General features: G+C 38.2%; 1 protein-coding gene across 1 annotated transcript; it reads right to left on the bottom strand.

Moving 5' to 3' along the window:
• CGRRF1 (cell growth regulator with ring finger domain 1) lies at positions 1–25990 on the bottom strand. The gene is made up of 6 exons (XM_020890617.2): positions 25744–25990; positions 10767–10906; positions 7853–8030; positions 7549–7696; positions 1762–1869; positions 1–1534 (listed from the first exon to the last, which is right to left on the bottom strand). The coding sequence occupies exons 1-6, from the start codon at positions 25845–25847 to the stop codon at positions 1214–1216; spliced, it is 999 nt and encodes a 332-aa protein (XP_020746276.1). The 5' UTR covers positions 25848–25990; the 3' UTR covers positions 1–1213.
• Between the last annotated feature and the right edge of the window lie 548 nt (positions 25991–26538).

Raw genomic sequence — 26538 nt, 5'->3', positions numbered from 1 at the left:
TTTTTGAGAGTGCTATATTTGATGGGAATAAAATAATATTATATAAACACAATGATAGAAAGATAAGGCATAATTTTTAATACAAACAGGACAAAATAAGGCTTGGAAATCTCCCTGCATGTCACAGTTTATTTGCCATGATATAATTTCTTAGTGAATTAAAGGTAATTTCCATTGAAGAAACAGGAAGCTCTGATTTACTTTATTCTTCTTAATCATCATGGGAAAAGTGGGGAATGGGGCTTTTTTTGACTACCAGGTTCCTCAGCTCCTAAGAGGATGTAACATGGGATAAACAAAATGATTTACTATTCAGAAGGATATGGGGTTAATTTGGCATTAAAAAAAAACACACATACACTAGAAAAAAATGGTTTGTTTCTTTTAGTGATTTTTCTGGCTCTGAAACCTCTCCAGTTTTGGATGGATTCTTTATGCAGGAGGAAATCTAAGGTAAGGTATTGAGAGTCTCACAGATCTTCCCTAGTAGGTCACATCCTGCTAATCTAATCATATTTGACAAGAAATTTAATTATCCAAGAAATTTTGTTATCCATGTTTTATATATCCGCTTCCTATAAATGCGTATCATTTAAATCTATGATACACTGAGAACAGTCAAGAATTATTTCTTGCATTTATAATTTAAGAAGCTATATTTAAAAATTAAGATCTGTTTGTGTGACTATGATTAGAAGGAAAATGAGAAACCAAAACAGATGGATATTTATAAAAACTGGTATTTCAGGAAAGGATTTAAAGTTAGAAGCCCTTTCCAACTCCTTTGTAAACTAAGAAACATACAATTATTTTAAGAATTCAGCTTTTACCCAATTGCACTCCAGATTAAGTCAAAGAAAAAGCATTCTGAAATCTTAAGACTTTTACTTGCTCAAATTTTAGGTGGATTGCTTTTCAGAATTTTTCTAATTGATATTACATGAAATCCTCTAGCTGATAAAAGGCCAAATGTTTACATTCTTCACAAGAGGTTGGATGGGTTTTTATGCATTGACACAGAGTGGAATTTCAGTATTTGCCATACTGAACAGCAAGGAATAATTAATTTTTGAAATCCATGTATTGTACAAATATGAAGTTAAAATAGAATTTCCACTGACGGTTAACACTGTAGATTCCATGTTATGGTTAATTCCAAGAAGACAAAGCTTGCATCTTCAGTGGGAAATACTTTTCAGTGGTTACAACATCCTCAGAGACTTTTTAGTTTGTCTTTGTCTTGCTCTTTTTGGCTGCAAAGTGCAAAAGATTCCTGAACGAATTGCCTACACATTGGGCACTGCTGAAAATACTTAACACAGCCATCACACAAGCACGTGTGCCTACACGGCAAGAGCACCCAGTTCACAGGCCCATTCTGGCAAACCACACAGTCCTTGCTATTCTCTTCTGGAGGCTCCACTTCACTTTCAGATAGTCCTGCCTTTTCTAGCAAACTTCGGTCTGTGTTTTTTTCTTCTGGAGAAGAATTGCTGGAGGGAGTGGAATTATTATTTGCAGACATGAAAAGTTGCTGAAAATCAAAGAAACAAATGTAAAGATAATTACAAATGATAATTATGCTTCAAATACAGGGGTTATAAGAGCTGCTAAAAACGTATGAACTAGCAAATCCAACAGCAAATAAAAGTTAACTTCTATGACAAGTAACTGAAAATATTATTATCTCTTTATAAATAGTCATTCTCTGAAACTCTGTAAACAGAAAAGACAAAAATAAGACTAGAGGGTACAACTTACCTTAAGATCATGAAATTGACCTTGAGCTAGGAGTAAATATTGATATAATATCCTACAGGAGAGTTTATAAGTCTTATCAGGAATATGAATTACTGACACCATGGAAATCTAAAACAGAAATTGAACACCAGTCAGTATGTGATTTCCTTATATTTTTTTCACACATATGTGAAAAATATTTCTCAAATAAAAATAAGAGGTTGATAAATTAGAAAACTTATAATAATTTCCTTAAATCACAGTCACTAAAAAGAACCCAGTTATATATATTTTGCCAGAGTTATTTTACTTATCCTCAAATTCACAAATTTAATGTTATCCCAACAAAAATAGCAATTAGTTTTTCATATAGCTACATGAGTTGACTCTACAATTAAAATAAAACATAAGAGCTGGGAAAATACTGGAAAGAAAGCTATGAGAGGGACAAAGTTCAGTCAGATGTTAAAACATACTACAAAGCCTCTAAAATTAATACAGTGTGGTACTGGCACATGAATAGATAGCTGGATGGCACAGAATAAACAGTCCACAAACAGACTTAACCATATATGCAAATATAAAGGCTGCATTTCAAATAACTAAACAAAGAGAGTATTTGTAATAATAAAAAGTACTGCAGCAACTGGATAGCTGTTTGGGAAAACAAAATTAGACTCATAATTGTAAAAATTGAAACTATACAAGTACTAGGGAAAAACATGAATTTCTTTTTAGTTTCAGTGTAGAAAAAGACTTTCTATGACTCCAATCTAGAGGCAGATAAATATGACAAATCTAACTACATAAAAATATAAAATTTACACGACAAAATACTATAAGTAAAGTCAAAGGACATATGACAAGCTGAAATACATATTCACAACGTATATCACAGACATAAGTTAATATCCTTAACTTATAAAGAACTTTTAAAAAATTGAAGAAAAAGTGAATAAAAATTCTATACAGAAATAGGGCAAAGACATGAACAGATAATTTACAGAAAGATAAAACATGGTCCTTAGCCATAATAAAAGATGTTCAATTTCACTTATAATATGATAAATGCAAATTGAAACTTCACTGAGATATCATTTCTTGCTCATCAGATTAACAAAAATTGAATAGTTTATCAGTACACTCCATGGAAAAACCATCACTCTCATATACTGCTGGAGGAAATGTGTTAAAAAAAAAAAAAGATACAATTCCAAAGGAACAACTCCAATGGAGGGGAATTTGGCAGTAGGTAACGAAATGACCCATATTTACTTAGCCTTCAACCACATAACCTCATCAATATTAAACTACAAACACACAAGTTATCCAATGCAAGATTATTTGTTATTACAGAATACTGGAAACCACCTGAATGTCCAACCACAGGAGATTGGTTGAATAGCTATGGCATTAATACATGTATACCCTACATACAATAGAGTGCTAGGCAGCTGTTTAAAAAAAAAAAAAATGAGGAAGATCTCTATGAACTGATCTGGAGTGATTTCCAGGAGATATAAAGTAAAAAAAGTGAGAACATGCATAGTGTAAAGTGTTTCCTACTTTTCGTATAAGAAAGAAGGGAAATGAGAATAGAGAGATATTTGTATTTTCTTACCATTAGAATAAGAAACATAGGAAAGGACAAGCCAGAAAACAATGAACTTGGGGATGAAAGCATCATCTGGTATACGTCTTTACATAGTTTTTTTACTTCTGAGAGAACTAATCCAAGGAATTTATGGACACTGTTTTTGACAACAAATCCTCAGTTTGGGGCAGGAAATAAGGAAAGGGTAGTTTGAGGACTTAAATAATCAAATTCAGTAATGAATTATAAACCACTGGGAGGAAAAGGAATTTATGAAGCTGTGAGATAACAAATAGATAATTAAAGAGATAAATCAGAGGTCTCTTGCTTGTAATATAAGGCAGAGGGCTGAATGCAGGGCTGAAGTTGGAAAATAATTATTTTGCAACCATCATGGTAAAGATGAACTCTGACAAGAATCATTAGTGGATATTAAATACAAGGGGAGATTCTGATAAAGAACAAGATATTTGTATGGTCTTAAAGTGCCTTTTCACACACTGACTATTATTTGCAAGGGAGGGAGGAAAAAAAAAAGGAAACAATGGGAAATTAGATAATACTTTGACTGAGAGATCAAAATTAACATCGCCAATGAGGGAAAAGAACCTCCCATTCTTCTATAGGCGATGTTCTGAAAACTAAACATTATCACCTGCCAGGTACACTGAAGAAAATGCTTAACTTCAATATAATCATGATGAAACATCAGACAAAATAAGGAATGTCCTGTTTTATGAAAACAGTGTGTACATGTGACTGTATGCCTCAAAAATACTAATGTCATAAAAGACCAAAAAAGGCTATGGAAATGTTTCAGATTAAAGGAGGTTAAAAATACATGACAAATATAATTTCTGACTCTAAACTACAATATGTACTGGAGGGAAAAGACATGTTGTAAACAATACTGTTAGATAGGCTGACAAATTGGAATGCAGGTAATAGGTTGGATAAAATATTGTATCAATGTTAGATTTATAAAGTAGATAACTACATCATAGTTACTAATTAAGAGAAGACACCTATAATACACACTGAAGTACTTGGATGTAAAAAATCATCATGTATACAACTTATTCTCAATTCATTAAAAAATAAATATATATATACACATACATGTTGTTTGTTGTTGTTCTTCACCACCAAGTCATGTCTGACCATTCTGCAATCTTACAGACTCTAGCCCGTCAGGCTCCTCTGATCATGGGACTTCCCAGGCAAGAATACTGGAGTGGGTTGCCATTTCCTTCTCCAGCAGATCTTCCCAACCCAGGGATCAAATCCGCATCTCCTGCATTGGTAGGTGGATGCTTTACCACTGAGCCACCACAGAAGCCCATATATACATATTCATATGGGCAAATAATGAAAATGGGGCAAATGTTAACAATTAGATCTGGGTAAAGGGTATATGGGTGTTCTTTTACATTTTTATTTTGGCAAGTTTCTGAAATTACATGCATATAGAAAGTTTAAAAAACAATGGCTGTAAACATACAATATTCTTTACAGTCTCATAAGGATATATTAATTTGGCAATGACTTCAGAGACTTTTAATATTATGTAAAAACAACAGGATTGTATTTTGGTAGAAGACAGTAATGCTATCACCTATTACTAACAATCCTGCCATTTAATTTAACATCAAAAGCCTCTGAAGCTACTATCATGCTAGTTATGAATACATATGTAGTTATAGATATACATTTGATATGGAAAAAATGTACAAAACATATTATTAAATGAAAGCAGACCCCAAAATAAAATGGACAGTTTGATCCCATTTTTGTCTCGAAATTACATACATAAAGGTCTAGAAAGATATAGACAAATACAGTTACTGTCTGTGTGTGACAGAATACCGATGATTTTCCTTTTTTTCCTTTTGACCTCTCTAGATTTTCTATTTCCTTCCACAAACATACGTTATTTGAGTAATACAAAAAAGAAACTAGCATAATTTAGTTAAAGTGAAAAAAAATTTAAGTTAAAATCTTGCAATGACAGTCTTCACTTTCCTTATCTAGCTAAAATAACAAACTAGTTCCTAACTACAGGATCTGAATGTAATTTACAATAGGAGTTACAATAGGAATGAGAGTTTAAATTTTTTTTTTTTTAGATTTAGAATCTCTGACTCCAGATAAAATATTGAAAAACCAAATGCCCAGTTTGCTTTTAAAATTAAGAACAGAGAACATGAATACAAAATATACTAATAGACTTCAGTTCCAATATTAGGCCCTACCTGAGAGATAAGAGATGGAGAAGCTAGGATTAACAGGAAGGCAACGAGGGAGCCTGCTGGTAAGGACAGGAGACCCAGAGAAGGACCCAGGCAGGGAGGTACAAAGAAAGAGCGAACAGGACGGCTGACCCGCAGAGCCACGGGCCCAGGCTGCCCGGTGGGAACAAGCCTCCCCCAAGCGCTACGGGCCAGGAGACTGCATTCCAGTTGGCTCAGGGGGTGAGAGCAAACCTTTCCCCATCTACAGTGCCACTGAACTTTACACGGAGAAGTGGTTAACATGGTCAATTTTATAAGTATTTTGCCACACACACACACACACACACACACACACTCCTCTGTTTAGAGGGAGGAGGAAAATTAGAAAATAAGGAAGAGTCTGAGAATTCAAGCTGACAAAGAGCTGCAGCAGTGTGGGGGGAAAGGAGCCACAGGGGAAGCTGAGAACAAGGTGACAGATGTGACCCCTTCTGTTTCAGGTGAAAGAAATGGGGGAGCTTAGAAGCGATGGCGGGGGTTGGGGGGGGACAGGTGGAGAGAGAAGGGCTATCTTGCCCAGGTAGGCGGGGCAAAGGACGGAAAGGCTGGAAATACAAAACGCCCAACTCAGCACATCTCATTTCCTTCAGTGGAAAAGAGAGGAGGGCCACAGGAGCGGGAAGAGAGACAGAGACAAGAGCTCTCCTGTAGACTAACCAGGAGCTTAGCTATGGGGCTCTAAGTGGCTCGCTAACATTGATTGCTATGACTTTTTTTTTTCACTTAACAAATTTACCGAGTACCTATTGAGTTCTGGGTACTGTTAGCTCCTGGAAATAAACTGGTTAGTACGACTTTTATTTGGAAAAAACAAACTGACTTCAGCTCAGTGGAACTTCAAATTAACATCCCCCTTCAAAAAAAAAAAAAGACAAAGGAAAACTACAGAGGCATAACTGCAGTGAGCAGGGTCTAGATCTCTCAGTTAGGGTCTGCACCTTCCAAAGCTCAATGCATCTTGTTTCATGGAGATAATCCTGTTCAAAACAATGCTGGCACAGAACTACAAAGGCTCAAAATCAAGCCCTGGTTCTATCTCTTGTTTTGTGAATGGCTGGGATTTTTCAAACTCTTTCAGTGTTTATAAGAAGGATATTTGCCCTAACATACAAGGGAGTTGTATAAGGAATATATAAGTTACTGGTGGCAAATGTACTTTGTATGTTACAAAGTGTCATAATAAAGATATGGTAACATATCTTTACTAATCAATATATCTCTTTCAAGCACTTCAGTAAAGTAGCGAATTGGTTATAAAGGCATTCTTACCATGAGAGGATTTTACCAAAAGTTTATTTCATGCACAAGCTTCTACTGTACTTAGAGGAATGTCAGGCTCAGGGCCTTTTAGATCTCTAACACACTTTTATCTTCCTAATTGAGATAAACTACTGGACTGAAGAAACAGCAAATAATGAGAAAAGATTACAATAATTACTGAAAATATAGGGACCAAAGACGTATAAGATGTAGGTGCAACAGGGGCTATGATGGAAGCAAGATGACTGCAAGCACGCAAAGAAGAGAGTGGATACTGTCTTAAAATCGAGCACTTCAGATCATTACAATAGTTATTTATTCGGTGCTAAAAATGCCAGGAATAAACATGCTCCCTAACAGACTTCTATGTGGCAAACACCACAGAATACAGAATGAGGAAATTAACATAATTCAACTCTGTCTTTTATTTTCTAAATATAATCATATTCTTGCAACCCATATGGGAAACCACAAGTCACACTCTGAAGAAGCAATACACATAAAAAAACTCTTATAGGAGTACTTCCCATACATTCATTTTCCAAGAAAAATGTGTCCAGGCCGCAGAAATTAAAATAAATCTTTTTCTATTTCACCAAATAATTAAGACCGATCAATCAAATCACTTAAAAGTAATGCTTCCAGAATTTTAAAATTACTTACAATGTCATAAATTTCTCGGTCATCTTTATCGGCTAGGGTCAACAGCGCTACCAAAGGATAGCGAGATCTCGGCACTGTACCAAAGTCTTCAATTTTAGTATCTCTTGGTAACTGGCAATATATTTCTTCTTTGCTGTCCTTTTTAATACTTTTTGAAGATGTAAAGGTAAACTGCCACTATAACCAAAAAATACAACAATATCCCAAAAGGAGTAAACAATAACTTAGCAACACAATTTTATTCATAGAAAGTCGAAAGTCTAAAATTTTCATGTGCTAATGGATGTATCAAATAAAAGGATACAAATACTGCTCTTGATAGAGATATTCACTATACAGAGCATCTTCTAATGCTCGCGGAGTGCTTATTCGGAAGCAATAAAAATGCTTCTGCAGAGCTTCATATAATTTTTGAACACTGCACCCCCAGTAGCATGTAAGGAGGCTATCTTCAAGGCAATCTGTTGTCAAAGTTATGCCAGCTGTAGAAAACAAATGAGACAAAGAGAAGAAAATTACCTAATGTAATTTCTATTACAATTATACACAGCGAGTAACAAAAGCTTCCTTTTGGATGCTGGCCAGGCTGATGGCAGTTAAAGGAGCTCATTAAAGAGTATCTGTCTATAAATGAAGGAAATGGTCTCTGAAACAAAAGATATAAAAACTTCAATGTCTACATGGTTTTGAAGCGCTCTCAGTAAACTCTGTTACATTATTTCATACTTAGCCTTGGAAGTTATAATTTTTTTTTTTTTGGTGACTTCAAGACTCTGCCCACAGATTTAAAAAACTGAAATACAGCTCACTATTGATCACCGACCGCTCTAACCGCATATATAATCCTCACTACAAGAACTAATAGAGCTGCCTCCCAAAGTGCAGGTAATACAACCCATGGGGGCACAAGATGATCAGTGCAACAGAAAAAACATTCAAATGAAATGGAGCTGTATTAATATGAACATATTCAGTGACAACACTAATATACTCTTGTCATCCAGTTAATGTCCCATGTAATACGCAAAATATCCTGAGGAAAGAGTGGAGATTCCAAAACATGGAGGGTCTGACAGTGATACCCTCAGCCATTTGCTTATTGCCCTTACTTATTTGCTTTCAGCATAATAAAAGGTACTATAATTTAAGTAAACCTGATTATGTAGATATACAAGTTATAAGTGAACATACAATTATCTTTTCTAAATTTAAATTTTTTAATTGGAGGGTAATTGCTTTATGCACATACAATTATCGTATGTAGTTTTTACCTATTAACACTTACACAGGACCGTAGGCCAGCTGCATGGCTTTTTTTCCCCTTGCCCAGGGCAGTTGTAGCAATATCAAGTTCAAGGGCACCGACATTCACTTTTCATACTACTGACAGTGCAAGCTGAAACGTCTCGTGCTCAGTGGCCACGGCGTACTCACCAGAGCAAAAGGGCATGGTTTTGGTCATTGTTCCTGGCTGAACAGCCTTGGTATCTGATTCTGGCTCTCCAAACCTACCGGCAATTCTGTAAACTATTCAATGTCCTTTTATTGGAATCACTTCTGCTGTTTACAAATAGGAATTTTTATTGACGCATCATCTATTTCTTAAAGGGCAATGTCCTTGGAGAAGGAGCTACATAGACACAAGCAGATGCTCTAGAGGACATCAAAAATTGACTGAGTTTTTCACTTTTCTTCTCAGGTTAGTAGTACGTACACAGAGGCTCGGACTCCGAATGTGTACACTAGCAGAAATGCAGAGCAATTTCTAATCATAGTTAAGCAAAACTCTTAACTGGCAGGAATTTCACATAGGTAACTGGAACAGAATTTGATTTCAAATTTTTATATAATTCCAAACATCAGGTATTAATTCAAGAATAGAAAATTTTATTAGCTATGTTTTTCAACTAGCTATTAAGTAGCTAAAGAAAAACATTCTATTAATACAAATTATATACATATATTAAAATCACACATACTTTCCCCTGTTTCACCTAAGAACCACACTACATGAAGCAAGAAAAAAAATCTGGAAGTAGATAGGAGAGGAAAAAACAAAAAAGGCATATAAAAAAAAAGTAGAAAAAGGAAAAAATGGAACCTAGAAAAGAATTTCTTAATATATTATTAGCAAAAATGTGAGAAGATGTATGTTTAGAGTTCTAGTCATATAAAAATGCTGAAAGCCACACAAATATCAAAAGAGATTAAATGAATAAAATATGGAACACTTTATAATGAAGTACTATGACTCTTAAAAAAGAATTGAGTCATATCATAATATCTGTATATACTACTGACTCTTTGTGACCCCATGGACTGTAGCCGGCCAGGCTCCTCTGTCCATGGAATTCTCCAGGCAAGAATACTGGAGTGGGTTGCCATTCTCGTCTCCAGGGGATCTTCCCCACCCAGGGATTGAACCCAGGTCTCCCTCACTGCAGGCAGATTCTTTGCGGTCTGAGCCACCAGGAAAGTCCAACAAACTACTTACTGATTCTCTAATGTATTTTTCTACTTATATTTCAGTGCTGCGCCCATGCTTCTCCTTCTGCCTAGAAGTTTTCCCAACCTCCCAAAATAAACACCTACTTATCTCAAGACTCTACTCTATAAAAAAAAAAAAAAAAAAAAGAGGGTGGGTGGGGGAAGGAAAAAAAAAAGAGACAGAACATTCCCCTTTATGAAGCTTTTCCTGCATACACCTCCCGAAACTTAACCTTTCTTTCTTTTACTCCAGTGTTTCCTAGATAATCTTGCAGACAACTTATCTTCCCAAGTATAGAAACAAACAACTACCATGTACTGTTACCATTTAATATCAAAATACCAGAATTTCAGATGAAAAGATGGTTGTTCTTCAAGGGGTAGCAACCTTAATTAGCTCTACTTTTACTACATTGCTTTGCTTTTCTCTCTACACCAAAGACCAATGAAAATGGCACAGCGTCCTAATAAGACTTCTCTTATTAACTCCTGTGACACTTCATTCTTCCCATATAAATGCCTTTATTTACTAGTTTATAAGCTCCTTAGGAGCAAGATTTGTGAATTACTAGTCGTCGTGTCTCAGGTATGCAGCATAGCTCCTAGAACAGAACAGGTGCTCAACAAATGTTTGTTAGGTCTGAGGAAGAGAAAGCAATAGAGAAAGAAAATTAAAGGGCTAGGAAAGGGCCACAGAAAGAGAGAAAAATCTTTGGAAAATAGCCACCAACTTGTAATTGAAGCTGAAGATGGATTGGTGATCTCTAAGCCAAAAGGATTCTTGACTTGTCTCATTTGCTTTTTGAAAACTCTTGTGTTGAACTGGGTCTCTTCTGAATTTCTCAGAATTACTGGAACATCCCAACCAAACCTGAAGAAAGGTAAAAATAAAATAAAGCATAATTTTAACAAATACTGAAACTTTCTGTGATATGTATTTTGTTAGTTACTTCTTTTAACCTAAGTATCAGAAAATTTACATTATATTGAAGAAGTAATCCAAAATTAACAGAGATTAGATATCCCACAGAATTGGAATATATTGTTCACCTGGCTGAATCAACATACTCTTGAAAACAAAGATTTCTATTGTTAATTATTGTTCATTACAAAAGAGTTCCATGATTATAACCAAAATGTACCTAATACAATAGCAAAAACATGATAGAATTACTGAATTTCTAAATGATATAAAAAGTAAATATATGTTTAATATGTAGACTATTTGATATAATTTTAGGAACAAAAGAATTTTAAACACTAAATATAGCCCTTCATTAATATAACATATTCTCTATTTTTAAATTTCATGTAAAAACATGATAAAGAACAAACTTAGAGGGAAAATGGAATGCATAAATTCAATTCCATATAATAGTAGAAAGAAGATAAGTTTACTCAGTTTAAATAAAACAACTAAAAATGAAAACACATTAGTTAAACCAGGGGACTTTAGTTCAAGATAGCATAGTTACTTTAATACACTGTTTTCTCTCCAAACACTTAGCAGTGACAGATTAAGAAAAAGAAAAATCAAAAGGAGCCCACTGAAATGAGTAAACAAATAGTGGTTTGCTCACTGTTTAAACAAAGCAATACCACCACTCAACAAGGAAAAGGAAACAACCATGTGGATAATTCTCAAAAACAACATACTGTGCTAAAGAAGCCTTACATAAAAAAGGACATGCTCTATGATTTCATAATAGGAAACCCTACAGTAGGAAAAACTAATTTATGGTAGAAATAAAAAACAGAACAGTGGCTGCTTCTATGGGGTAGGAGTATGAACTGACTGGGAAAGGGCGTGAGGAAACTTTATCTGGTGATGGTAATGTCATATATCTTGGTTGAGGTTTGAGTTGTATACATATGTTTGATAACATTTAAGATTTGTACATTTCACTGTATATAAATATTACTCCAAAAGAAAATAAAAGAACTACAAATGAAAACAAATATTCAACTCTAGATAGCAATATGCAATGCTTTAATACTTACAGATGAAGAGCACAAACTTACTTTGAAGTTTCAAGAAATTAACATGAACCGATGGGTAGATAGAGGAATGGATGGATATATACATATGTAATAAAGACATAGTAAATAAAATGTTGATTGTAGAACCTAAGTGATGGGCATATGTGTGTTCACTATGTATTCTTTTAAGTTTTCAAAAGGTTAATTAATAAGTTTTAATAAAAAAAGAATCATAGCTGAGTTAAAAGATGGATCTTTATTTAACCCTAACCCTAACCCTAACCCTAAACCCTAACCCTAACCCTAATGGATCTGAAAAGAAAAAAAATAATGAGTAAGACTGATACCATGGTTTGATATGTTCTGAGTCTGGCAGCAGGCAGTGGCAACTAAGCCTTCTCACAGATAGAGGGCCTTACAGGTTGTCCACTCAAGACAAAGGCGAGAGCCAGGTTCACACCTTGAATCCAGGAACTGGGTTAGGGCAATATCAATATGGAACAGAATTGTCATTGTAAGACCTAGTCCTTTCTGAGGGGGTCTCGGAATCTGGTTAAACAGCAAGGATGAGGACAAAGGAAGGGGACAGAGGACTTCCACTAAAATCCAGGCTGCAAACTAAAATTTCAAAATCATAACTCCAATGCTAAGAGAAAGCCAGTAAAATTAACAAATGGAACAAAATTTCACTCAGATGATTTTAATTTTATAGAACGTTGGATAAGGCTGTTCTATTCCTGTCTTAAAGAACTAAAAAGCAAGTCTCTAACAGATCAAAGCATTCCAGGTAAGTTAACTAAATCCCAAAACAAAGTTCAAGAATATTTATATGAATACAAAATATCCAACGCCCACTAAGCTAAAATTCACTATGCTTAGCATCTAATAAAACTTCACAGGCATGCAAAGAAGCAGGAAAATATGACCCAGAATGAGCAGAGAAACTAATGAATAGATCCCAGGCATGGTATAGATACTGAGATTAGTATTAATAAATCCCAGGGATGGAACAGATATTGGGATTAGTATTAATAGATCCCAGGAATGGTATAGATAATAGGATTAGTGTTAATAGATCAAAGGGATGGTATAGATACTGGGATTAGTATTAACAGATCAAAGGGATGGTATAGATACTGGGATTAGTATTAATAGATCCCAGGGGTGGGATAGATACTAGGATGAGTAGACAAGGGTATCAAAATAATTGTTATCACCATACTCCATGTATCAAGAAAATAAGAAAAGATTATGCTACAGTATGCTACAAGGATGATACAGAAAAGACTCCAGCCCATCTTTGAAAATGAAAAATACACTGCATGGGATTAGCAGCAGACATCCCAGGGGGCTAGTGGTAAAGAATCCACCTGCCAATGCAAAAGACACAGGTTCCATCCCTGGTTCAGGAAGATACCGAGAGAAGAAATGGCAACCCACTCCAGTATTCTTGCCTGGGAAATCCCATGGACAGAGGAGACTGGCAGGCTACAGTCCCTGGAGTCACAAAGAGTCAGACACAGCTTAGCAACTAAACAACAACCACAGATATCACAGGACAAAAGATTAGTAAATTTGAAGATACAGCAACAGAAGGTATCCAATATAAAACACAAAGGAAAAAAGGCTGAACAAAAATCCAAAACATCAGCGAGCTGAGGAACAAGTTCAAGCAATCTAATATCACATAACTGAAGTCTGCAGAGGAAGGGAAGAGACAACAAAGAAAACTGCAAACAAATATCTCTCAGGAACATAAATACAAAAATTCTTAACAAAATTTTAGCAAATTAAATCCAACAGTATATAAGAAGGTTAATATTCAAGAATGCAAGGTTTATCTCAAGAATGCAAGACTGGCTTAACATTACATTAGAAATGTAATATAATATACTATATTAACAAGCTAAAAAATGAAAACCATACAATCTTCTCAATACAGAAAATACACTCAATACATGCAGAAAAAGTGCTTGCTAAAATCCAATGTCTAGTCCAATAAACACCATCAAGAAACTAGAAATGTGGAAAGAGAACTTAACCTGATAAAGGGTGACAATAAAAAGAAATATAGCTAACAACGTACTTAATTAAAAACTGCTTTCCTCCTAAAGTCAGGAGCAAGATACTTAACAGCCATGTGTCCTTAAGCAATCATTCCAACTCTATGTAACTGTTTCACCACCTGTAAATGTTTATAACAGGGCTTGGCATTATGGAAGTGCTTGCAACAGTAATCTTGATAACGGAGTTGACTTATGGGTTGGCAGAGAGAAAACACAAATCCACTAACTTTTCTTTGATCCTCAGAATCAGTTAACCCACAGCTTTTGACTTCACTGCTCATTGTTGCCCCAGTGCCCTTTAGAGGTCAAGTCAGGTATGTGAAGCGGCAGGACACAAGATATAATCTTCCTGTGACAGTCAGAACACCTTCCCTTTCTTACCTAAATCCTATAGAAAAAAGGCAAAGAAAAAAGAAATACTCTACACATCAGTTCAGTTCAGTCACTCAGTCGTGACCCCATGGACTGCAGCATGCCAGGCTTCCCTGTCCATCACCAACTCCTGGAGCTTGCTCAAACTCATATCCATTGAGTCAGTGATGCCATCCAACCATCTCTCATCCTCTATCGTCCCCTTCTCCTGCCTTCAATCTTTCCTAGCATCAGGGTCTTTTCCAATGAGTCAGTTCTTTGCATCAGGTACCCAAAGTATTGGTTTCAGCTTCAGCATCAGTCCTTCCAATGAATATTCAGGACTGATTCTTTAGGATGGGCTGGTTGGATCTCCTTGCAGTCCAAGTGACTCTCAAGAGTCTTCTCCAACACCACAGTTCAAAAGCACCAATTCTTTGGTGCTCAGTTTTCTTTATGGTCCAACTCTCACATCCATAAGTGACTACTGGAAAAACCAGAGCTTTAACTAGACGAACCTTTGTCAGCAAAGTAATGTCTCTGCTTTTTAATATGCTGTCTAGGTTGGTCATAGCTTTTCTTCCAAGGAGTAAGCATCTTTTAATTTCATGGCTGCAATCACCATCTGCAGTGATTTTGGAGCCCAAAACAATAAAGTCTGTCACTGTTTCCACTGTTTCCCCATTTATTTGCCATGAAGTGATGAAACCAGATGCCATGATCTTAGTTTTTTTTTTTTTTCACCAAGCAACATGGAACCTTTATTTATTTTTTTTTTTATTTTAATTTTTATTAGTTGGAGGCTAATTACTTTACATCATTACAGTAGTTTTTGTTATACATTGATATGAATTAGCCATGGATTTACATGTATTCCCCATCCCACTCCCCCCTCCCACCTCCCTCTCCACCCGATCCCTCTGGGTCTTCCCAGTGCACCAGGCCCGAGCACTTGTCTCATGTACCCAACCTGAGCTGGTTATCCGTTTCACCCTAGATAATATACATGTTTCAATGCTGTTCTCCTGAAACATCCCACCCTCTCCTTCTCCCAGAGTCCACAAGTCTGTTCCATACATCTGAGTCTCTTTTTCTGTTTTGCATATAGGGTTATCGTTACCATCTTTCTAAAGTCCATATATATGTGTTAGTATACTGTAATGGTCTTTATCTTTCTGGCTTACTTCGCTCTGTATAATGGGCTCCAGTTTCATCCATCTCATTAGAACTGATTCAAATGAATTCTTTTTAATGGCTGAGTAGTATTCCATGGTGTATATGTACCACAGCTTCCTCATCCATTCGTCTGCTGATGGGCATCTGGGTTGCTTCCATGTCCTGGCTATTATAAACAGTGCTGCGATGAACATTGGGGTGCATGTGGCTCTTTCAGATCTGGTTTCCTTGGTGTGTATGCCCAGAAGTGGGATTGCTGGGTCATATGGCAGTTCTATTTCCAGCTTTTTAAGAAATCTCCACACTGGAACCTTTATTTTAATGTGATCTTAGTGTTTTGAATATTGAGTCTTCCCAGCTTTTTCACACTCTTCTTTACTTTCATTAAGTTCCTCTTCACTTTCCACCATAAGGGTGGTGTCATCTGTGTATCTGAGGTTATTGATATTTCTCCCAGCAAGCTTGATTCCAGCTTGTGCTTCACCCAGCCTGACATTTTGCATGGTGTACTCTGCATATAAGTTAAATAAGCAGGGGGACAATACACAGTCTTAGGTACTCCCTTTCCAATTTGGAATCAGTCCACTGTTCCATGTCCAGTTCCTAAGGCCCACCTGACTTCACACTCTAGGATGTCTGCCTCTCGGTGAGTGATCACACCATTGTGGTTATCTGGGTCATTAAGATCTCTTTTGTATAGTTCTTCTGTATATTCTCGCCACCTGTTCTTAATATCTTCTGCTTCTGTTAGGTCCATACCATTTCTGCCCTTTATTTTGCCCATTTTGCATGAAATGTTCTCTTAGTATCTCTAATTTTCTTGAAGAGATCTCTAGTCTTTCCCATTCTATTTTCCTCTATTTCTTTGCATTGATCACTGAGGAAGACTTTCTTATCTCTCCTGCTATTCTTTGGAACTCTGCATTCAAATGGGTATAGCTTTCCTTTTCTCCTTTGCCTTTAGCTTCTCTGCTTTTCTCAGCTATTCGTAAGCCCTCCTCAGAGAACCATTTTGCCTTTTTGTATTTCTTTTTCTTGGGGGATGGTTTTGATCACCACCTCCCATTCCATCCATAGTTCTTCAGGTACTCTGTCTATCAGATCTAATTCCTTGAATCTATTTGTCACTTTCACTGTATAATTATAAGGGATTTGACTTAGGTCATACCTAAATGGTTTAGTGGTTTTCCCTATTTTCTTCAATCTAAGTCTGAATTTTGCAATAATTCTGGCCCCTTCCTCATTATTTAATTCTCCCTAACTCGTCCCACCATTTTTTTTCTTTACCCACACTGCCTGACTATAACTACATTGCCAGCAGTAAAAGCGAGAATTTAGATCTCATCGTGTTCATTTCTACTGTAGGTTCAAATACTGTATTTCAGGTATTTTATGACCTTGTGCCTAAAAATTTCAATGAAAGAATCCTTTAAGGTATAACAGCCAGAAACTCCAAAAGGCAAAGCTTTAGGGAAATATCTGGAAGCAGCCCACTGTGAGCATGATATTCCTTTGTGAAAAGCTTTTTATATTTCATAACGTATCTGCTTTTAATATAAAAATATTTATCCAAATATTTACATAAATCAATACTGTAGGAGGTTATACCATACCTGCTCTTTGCCTATACACATCAGAATGAAACAAATAATTTGACATGTAAATGCTGCTTCTCTTTAAGCATGCCTATCCCAAGGCTGCGTGGCACAGCATCACATCAACAGTTGGCAAAGTACATCTATTATTAAAAGAAATTCCTTTCTCTAGATTTTTAATTTCTTTCCTTCATGCTTAATCTCGGGTCTACATTTTCAGTCCCAGATTTAATGTCTTTTAAAATTGCTGTTATGAAAGTTGCTCAATATTCAGCCTTTTTACCTGACATAACCTTTTTACTGCAAAGGATAACATATCTATAAAAAGGTACACAAAGTACTTTTTTAAATAACAAAATAATTGTTATTCAAGTCAAGAACCAAACAATATCCTCAGAAAGTCTCCTGTGTCACTTCCCATGTACTACCTCTTCCTTCTCTATCTTGACTTCAAGTACTATAATTTAGTTTACCTGTTTTTGAACTTTTATATAGGTGGAAGCATGCTGTGTATACTTTTATTTCCTATTTTATCACATTACATTGAAGATTCTTTTTTGTATCTATACTTAGTGCACTGTTGTGGCTATATAGTATTCTATTGCAAAAATATGCCATGATCAGCTTACACATTCTACTCTTAATGGACATTTAAGTTGTTCTCATGTCTTGGCCATTAGGAATAATGCTTATATGAATATTTTCATAACAGGTTCTCAATGTATATATGTAAATGCATTTCTATTAGGAATGGAGTTTCTTGGCCAAAAGGTCTGTGCTTCAACTTTGGTGGATAATGTTAACAACTGTTCTATATGGTTATAGAACCATATAGATTTACATGCCATCTGCAATGAATGAGGTCCCCCCATGCTCCATATCCTTGCCAAAACATTATTGGCCATCCTGGTAGGTGTATGGTGGCACTGAATTACGGTTTTAATTTATATTTTCCTGAAGACTAATGAGATGGAGCACTTTTTATGTTTATTGCTACCTGGATATCCTCTTTTGGGAAAGCCCTTTCAAATCCTTTCTCTACTTTTCTATTGGTTTGTCTTTGTCTTGTTTATAGAAAATTCTTTATATGGTATGAATATTAGTCCTTTACTTGTATATATCTTAGCCCCTCTATACCTTGCCTTTTCACATACATAATGGTATCTTTAGATGAACAGGGTTCTTAATTTTAATATAAAAGTTATTAATCTTTTCCTTTAAGGTCGATGTTTTTGCTCCTTGACTTTTCATTACTGCTTTATATGAACTATGTCTTAACACTGCTTCTAAATTACAATCTCAGACATTTTCATATTCCTACCCACTTAGAGGAATCAGTAAAGCATAGCTAGAGTGGCCAGGGCTTAGTCAAGACTCTGGGTCCTTATTTGACTTTGCCAGCCCTGTTCCCCTGATATCCTCACGCTTTGAGGGGAAAACAGGGGGTAAGGGGAGTGGAATTCACTCAGAGTGATATCATAGCCTGACCACATCTCTTGTCCTAAACATCATGCTTAATGTAGTCCAAGGTCACGTCAGCTGACACATTGATGACACATGTCAAGCTTTCAGCCCAGAATAATCCTCAACCTTTTCATATACAAGACCCATGATGAATTTGCTCTTTTTGCACAAAAATTCCACAACTGCCACAGTTTAAACTTATTTGATGTGGGCCAATATTTCTATCTTTAATGTATTACTCAAAGGTAACATGCAGAAATGATTTAGAATAAGGTTAAACACTGGAGACTGGCTATAGAACAATTCATAATTGGCATTGACAATTTGTTCTGTAAAACACTAGTATTTAGACCCAGTAATGTATGTGCCTCTGGCCACCACCCTTACATCTGGTCTTTTCCACATTTTTAGTCAAAAAGCTGAATAAAGACATTGATGCCTGCTATCAGATCACGGCTGATATGATTTTAGAAGAAATAGTAAAATATAAAACTGACAAATTTTCTCTTCAATCAAATTGCATTTTTATCTTTTTCCACTCAAAGTCATTTTGACAACTCTTAATAATGGAATGCCAACTAAATAACTAAATATACGTTTCTTAACATTTACTGCTTTCTCTTTTATATAAATCCAGCCCCTCCCCCTTTTTTCCATTAAGAGAACTTTCTAAAGACAGAGAGGGAGAGAATTTTCCATTCTTTTTACTGTTATAATTTCATACTTAATCCTCCTGGAATTTTCAATAATTCCGGTTTTTCCCATTTCTAAAGTGTTTGCTGCACTTTCATACTTCCAGCACGGTGGTAACCTGGGGACTTCCAATTCGGTCCATGCTTTTTCATATTGCCCATCCACTGTCTCACCCTGTCCACACTTCCTAAGCTTCCTGTCAGCTGCTGAATCAGTAGAACTGACCTCCTTTTCTCCTTGGAGTCTCACAGAGTCCCTCAAGAATAAAAGTTACTTTGAAGTGAAAGTTTCAAGTTCCAAAAGTAAAGAAATTAATCATCCCTTCAGATTTGAGTACCAAAGCCAATGAGAAGACACGCAGGCAACTGTTAAATCTGGGGACGAGGGCGCTTCTCTTCTCTGCCATCTCGCACAGTTGGCCTCACTTGGCTAGCTGGATTCTGACACTGGGTCAGGATATAGCAATAAAAAACTTTCATGGGGAAATCCTTGGAGAGGAAGAGGATTGTTTCTGAGCAAATTTGAGTCAAGGGATTCAATCTCTAAAATTCTGTGCCTTTAACTGTAAAAAGAAGGTGAGAATAAGTTATCTTAAGGCCCTATTAAGGTCTAAAATGCCATTTCTAAAAGTTTTTTCTTCTAAATTGTTCCAAGAAATTTCTTCCCAGCAGCAGTGTCACATATCTTGTACCCTAAGCAAATACAAAATAATGTTATATTCTTTTCCTAAGAGGGATTCCACCACGGCTCAGTGGGTAAAGAATCCACCTGCAATGCAGGAGACACAGGTTTGATCCCTGGGTTGGGAAGATCCCTTGGAGGAGGGTATGGCAACCCACTCCAGAATTCTTGCCTGAAGAATCCCATGGACAGGGGAGCCTGGCAGACTACAGTCCATGGGGTGGTATGATTGAAGTGACTGAGCATGTACCTCATCACCAACCTCATCACACACACACAACCTGCTGCATTCGACAAGTGAGATGAGAAATAGTCAAGGTCAGTGTATTAGGCAGGGTTGGCAGGAGACAGAAAACCACATCAACACTTTAGAAAAGAATTTAATATAAAGAACTATTAACCAAGTACTGGAGGACAGACAAGGCAAGAAGGGGACACTGAGGTATCCCAGCAAGAAGCAGTTATCTTTCCTAAGGCTAAGGAAACAAAAGGAAGCGTGGGGATTACTACAACTAGAAGCTGGGAGAAGGAATCCCCCAGAGCTGGATCCAGACCTCTGTAGTAGGAGTGCTGGCCAGCTGGTACTGATATTTCTGAAGGAGTGCAATAAGCCTGATTCTTGGCGTGAGGAAAAGTTGAAAACTAAAATAAACTGCTGCTTCACAGGCCAGGGTGATGCCAGTACTGCAGGAATGTAGACCAAGAAAAGGAAGCAAATGGTTAACAGGAAGTTCCTTCCTCCTTTACCAGCCTTCCAGACTCTTTCTAGGATGAGATGGCAGGATGGTATCACCGACTAGATGGACACGAGTTTGAGCAAGCTCTGAGAGCTGGTGATGGACAGAGAAGACTGGCGTGCTGCAGTTCACAGGGTCGCAAAGAGTTGGGATCAACTGAGCGACTGAACTGAACTGGCAGAGCCTAACAGGGAGCAAACTAGCATAAGAGAAACAGCTTTGCACAGTCCCAGCTCCAGAATCAAAAGCAGAGTACAGACAGAACGTCTGCAGCTGAGAGACAACAGACTCTGAGACTTGATGGAAGATTCACAGTACCCTCGGGGCAGTACTCAGGAGACAGAGACCTTCCTGGACAGGACCTGACCTCACCATGGCTCCCAGGTGTATGGATTGACTTAGACTTGAAAAGTAGGCCAAAGGTCATAATTCCCCATAAAGGTCGTAACTCCCCACTGTGACAAGTCAGCTTTCTAGTTCCAGCCTGGAGTTTCTCATTCTGTGTACTTGCTGAAGGACTTAGGAGGCCACCTATCTATTTTATTCCTAAGGACGCTCTGATCCATTAGCCTCTGTTAAGAGATCCTTGTGGGCCAAGTCGTTCTCTGCATTGTCCTCCACTGCCCATTAGGGGACAGAAGTCCATGGTGACTCCTGTGGTTATGTGTTGTCACTGCACTTCAGATCAGGAGGTCCACCCGAACGGCAGCATCTTCCACATCATAAAAGACCCACAGTGGACAGGCACCGGAGATTTTTAAGGCCACCAGTCTCTCCTTAGTGCCTTTGTGAAATGTGTCTTCCAGGTCATGCTGAAGGATGCAGTAAGAGGACAGGTGTGCAGGTGGCACATAATAAATCCAGTCCAATATTCCTATCTTCCTACGCCTTCAGATTTCCTCTTCATTATGCCAGGAACGTTCTAGCATCTCAGCTTTATTAAATATAGGGCAGCTCCTGGTCCAAGTTTCAGTCAACCACATACAAGTTAACACTTTAAAGTCAGAATTTTTTAAGAATACATCCAGTTCAATAAATGTAACTTGATCCATTGTTACATTCTATCCTCCTTGGCCTAATCTATTTACACTTCATTCCCATACATACTTCCCAAATTCGCATGAATACAAATTAGCCAACTTTTGTTATTCTTTTAGAGGCTTGGTTCTTTCTAACTAGGTCAGGTTTTGTCCCTGTTCTGTGGAACATGAAGAGATCTAGGCCTAACGACAAAAGATTACAGAGATAGGTTTTGAGTATAGACACTGTTTGCAAAGCAGCTGCCCTAAGAGAAGTATTACAGGATCTTCAAGCAAGAGAAGGCTAGTTTTCTCAGACATGGAAAGCAAGCTGCTTCCATCAACAAGGGAGGCACACACAGAGTGACTGGGGTTTCAGGATTCTCAGCTCTCATTGCAAGTTTCAGGGCTCTGACTCTTTCCTAGTCAGTGTCCTAAACAGGACATTGACAAGGCTATGCAATTCTAATACCAGCACAATTAAAACTGTGCAGCTTTGTGGCTACATGAAGTAAAGAGCTTTAGCATCATAAAAACTGATTCTCTGACTAAGACTTGATCTGAGAGTTTAAAGACATGAACATGTCATTTTCTTTCTGTAAGTGCTCCAGTGACCCCACGAGCAGCCATCCCACCCTTCCCCCAGTCTCTGCAGTATCACTGCTGCCATGATGGTAATGTACTTCAGCCACTTAGTCCCCCAAGGCACTTAGCTTCAGAAATCATTAATCACAAGAAAATAAAGGCAAAGCTGATTATTCATGATGCCAATCCATACCATGGATTACTAGATTCTTATTTCCCATCGGCAAGGAGCTGAAGAGATGACCAAACCCAAATCCCATCCGTAAAGGATTTCCCCCCCTGGATCCCATTCTGAGTAACAAATTCTTAATCAATATATTAATATTTATCAGTCCAGTCAAGAGACCAAAGCCACACCAGCATTTTAACAGATAATATAATATAAAAATTTGTGAGCCAGATGTCGAAGAACTGAAAAGGCAAAAAGGAGACACTGAGTGTCACAGAATTAGTTACAATGGGAAGCAACTATATACTCCCAGGACAGAACAGAGCAAAGAGGATTCCTACTGCTTAGAGATTTGGAGGGAAGACCTCCGTGCAGCTGGGACTCAGATCTGAGGAAAGTGTACTGAAATCTTTGGAGGGATATAATGAGGCTAGTTCTAAGAGCATAGAAAACAATAAACTGTGACCCACTGTTAAGGCCAGAGAGAGGTACTATAGCTGTGGTGAGACAGAAGCAGAAAGTCCTTCTGTCCTTTTCTAGCCTTCTACTCCCTTCCCCTACTGGCAAAGCTTCATGGAAGCAGTGAGCTAGCAAAGAAGAAAGGTCTTTAGAGGTTCTGCGCCGCAGTCACCAAGCAAAGTACAGAAGGATAACAGCTTAATAATCTGCAGTCAAGAGGAAGCAGAGAGCAGCTGCAGAGTCAGGATCACGAATTACCTGAAACTATTTAAGGATGTATATGGCACTCTGGCCTCCTTTCTGCACACTGCCTGGCAAAATAGCTAGAGCTTGATAAATCTGAGTATCAGAGCTCACAGAAACCATCAGGTAGTTAAACAGAAATTCAATAATTTCCGTTGTGTTATTCTTTGCTACTGGGACTGGGATTCCAACAGTCAGGAGCGGCTGTTCTTCCTCTACTCCCACATAGTGCGAAAGACAGGGGAAGGAACTAAGCAATGGGACAGAAATGCAAGGCAGTACTGAGGTAAGAACCATGACAGAGAAGACAGATGACCAATAGAAATTATATTGGGGGAGGTTAAAGAAAATGACAAGCACAGTGAAAAAGCACAGCAGATTAATGCATTTGCCTTCTGCCCGGGGTACTATTAGAAAATTACTTTGAGGAGCTCTAGATGGCCTTCACTGTAAACACTAGTTTAAAAAAACAATAATAATAAGGTTATCTACATGGGCAAAGCTAACCTATATGGAGAGAATGGCTGGATTAGGCTTAAGATGACTGGTTAGGCCCAAATCAGGATGGAAGTGACTGGCACTTATATGATTTTGTGGCCTCAGCCATGCTTAATTCAGACTACTTGAAGTTCTACAACTACCTGGGCCTCCATCCTTATAAAAGTCATACTTAAATGGAGTGTTTAGATAATCATTAACTTTTTAAACGAAGTCTGAAATTTGGCAGAGCCAGGATTTGAACCTGTCTGTCTGACTCCACCCCAGCACGAGGTTCTGAACTACCCTTCACTCACAGACGCCACCATCGCTATCGATAGGTCTTTACTCATTTTCCTCCTCCCATTAATAAAGACAGACATCTAAAATCTCTAATTAGTTGAATCGGGCCAACTGAAAATTAATTGTAAAATAATTAGGCTGATTGAAAATTAAAATTTAAGGATATTATGCAATTATCAACTGGTTACTTATTTTTCTTAATGGAGGAAAATTATACTCTTGAAGACAGTAACAGTATAGCCAATAAAAATCTTGTGTTTTGACATCTCTTCTCACTTAGACAACATCTTCCTAACTCCAACTACAAACTTTCTTGAAATGAACAACAGTAAGAAATTCTGATGTGTCAAGAATAACAGATTGTGTAAAATTGGTTCTATTCTTCCCCCACCAACCAAGAAGGAGTTTTATAATCTACTGCTGACAGCGTGGAAAGCAGTGTGAAAACGTTAAAAACTTTCCTTAGTTCCTAAAGATGGCATATTTTCAGAAATTGACAAGCGCTTGTGTTCCTTCTTTAAAGTAATCACACATGTGGGCTCAGTTGCTTAGTGGTATTCAACTCTTTGTAACCCCACAGTCTGTAGCCCCCCAGGCTCCTCTGTCCATGGGAGTTTTCAGGCAAGAATACTGGTGTGGGTTGCTATTTCTTCCTCCAGGGCATCTCCCATCCCAGAGGATCTTCCTCCCAGATCTCCCACATCTTCTGCGTTTCCTGCATTGGCAGGTGGATTCTTTACCACCCTGCCACCTGGGAAGCCCAAAGTAATCACATATACATGCTCAAAGGGTATTTTAAAACTCATATTACACAGCCTGCTCTATTCACTAGCATGTCTCCTCTGACCCTCTGCTCATGTAATCTCTGAAATGCCTTCTGTTCTCTACTATACACGTTTAGCTCCATTTCTTTTTCAAAATACTCTTTAAAATTCAGCTCATGTCTCTCTCCTCAAAGGATGGACCTGTAAGATGGTTTCAGCTAGCTGTATTATAAGACGACTCTAAACATGATACAATGGCATCTCTTCGAGAGAGAAATTTTAGAATCTCTGAGCTAATTCTAGCTCACAGATGAGCTAACAGTCTCCTCTCCTAGTCTCCAATACGTGAAGTGCCCTTATACTTTAGTGTAACTTATCTCTGAGGTCTCTCCCAACTCTAAAATTATGTCTTTATAGTTTCACCGTTCAAAAGGTGTGGAATGTGTGCAGAAACCATTACATTCTCAAACGGTGCAGAGTTCAGTTATAAGTTACACTGGGAGATCTTACGGCAAGTGCTCAGTTCAGGTCAGAAGAGCAACGAACAACTGGGTTTACTGTCCCGTCTGAGCACTGTACCGCAGATGACGGGCTCACTCCGGGCACACAGTAGGCCCCAAATCCGGACAGAAACCTGTTGTACAGCCTCTCTATCCTCACACCAAGCCCAAGCCCTTACTGGCTGCTTTATCACCTAGAAACAAAGCTGGGTAAAATACCTCAATCCTGCCCCATCCCCAGATACCCGCAGCGACGGCGATCGGACGATGATGCAGGGCAGTGATGCGGGTGCGGTGTCCACCTTGTTTTCCTCCTGAGCCAGTGGGAGCCTTCAGCACCGGCTCTCCGACAGCCACAGTCCAGCAGTCACCCTGCAGCTGGCCGCTACCCATCTCCCTGGCTGTCCGCCCAGACGCCCCTTGCCCTTAGTCCTGGGGACACTTACCATCCCAACACCAAGCCGGTGGTCACGATGAAGCAGGTAAAGACCACCGCAATGTAGAAAAGCGGCGAGTACTCATAGAGCGTTACGAGAAACACCGCAGCCATCAGGATCTCCTAAGCTGAGCCGGGCTCCTGCCGGCCAGCCCAGCAGAGTCCAGCCGGGCCCTCTCCGCCAGCGTAAAAGTCACTACGGTGCCCCGGAGCGGACAAACTTTGTAGATCCGCACCAGCCTAGCGCTCCGGCAGGCTATAGGTAGGGGTAGCCTCGCCGGGAGCGGGAGCCTACGTGCCAATCACGAGGTCGCCGGCAGGGCTCGCCCCGCCCCTCCCGCTCCAGTGCCGAGTTACTGGCTTTGCCGAGGGGCGGGGCCCAGGCTCGCCCCGCCCCCGGCTCCCGGGTTTGATATCCAGCGGGCGCATTCTTTGGCTTTTTGTCCTAGCGGTCCACGCTTTTCTGCGGCAAACTCGGAATAGATATTGATGCCGACTCCGTCCAAGACTCAGGTAGGGTGTTCTGATGCCAGAGAGAGGAGACTGAGCCTGAAATCCATGTCACAGAGCCTAAATCCTGAGATCCTGCCTATTATATCTGAGAGATGTGGCAGGAAGAGGAGAACCGGCATCTTAAGTTCTACAAAGTAAAATAACCCCACACCAACTCTTGTTTTCTGTCCTCAAAACTTACAAATAGGCTCTGTACAAAACAGCAAAGAGGCTCACAAGCACTTTTTAGGCGCCTTGTCAGTCTTTTCGAGTTGAATTTAATGCTAGAGGCAAATTAGCATTGGGTGTCAAG

Source organism: Odocoileus virginianus, chromosome 6, assembly GCF_023699985.2.
Source record: "Odocoileus virginianus isolate 20LAN1187 ecotype Illinois chromosome 6, Ovbor_1.2, whole genome shotgun sequence".
Lineage (NCBI taxonomy): Eukaryota > Metazoa > Chordata > Mammalia > Artiodactyla > Cervidae > Odocoileus > Odocoileus virginianus.
The sequence above is the reverse complement of the archived record's forward strand: the minus strand, read 5'-3'. Positions and strand labels throughout refer to the sequence as shown.

Bases quoted from the DNA above. Each gene is read 5' to 3' on its own strand.
- CGRRF1 (XM_020890617.2), bottom strand. From the start codon at position 25,847: ATGGCTGCGGTGTTTCTCGTAACGCTCTATGAGTACTCGCCGCTTTTC. The intron at 7,697-7,852 runs GTATCCTTTTAT...ATCTTCAAAAAG, and splicing joins CTCTATCAAGAGCAGTATTT to TATTAAAAAGGACAGCAAAG. The intron at 1,870-7,548 runs GTAAGTAATTTT...TTTCTGTTTTAG, and splicing joins ACCGAGAAATTTATGACATT to ATTTCCATGGTGTCAGTAAT.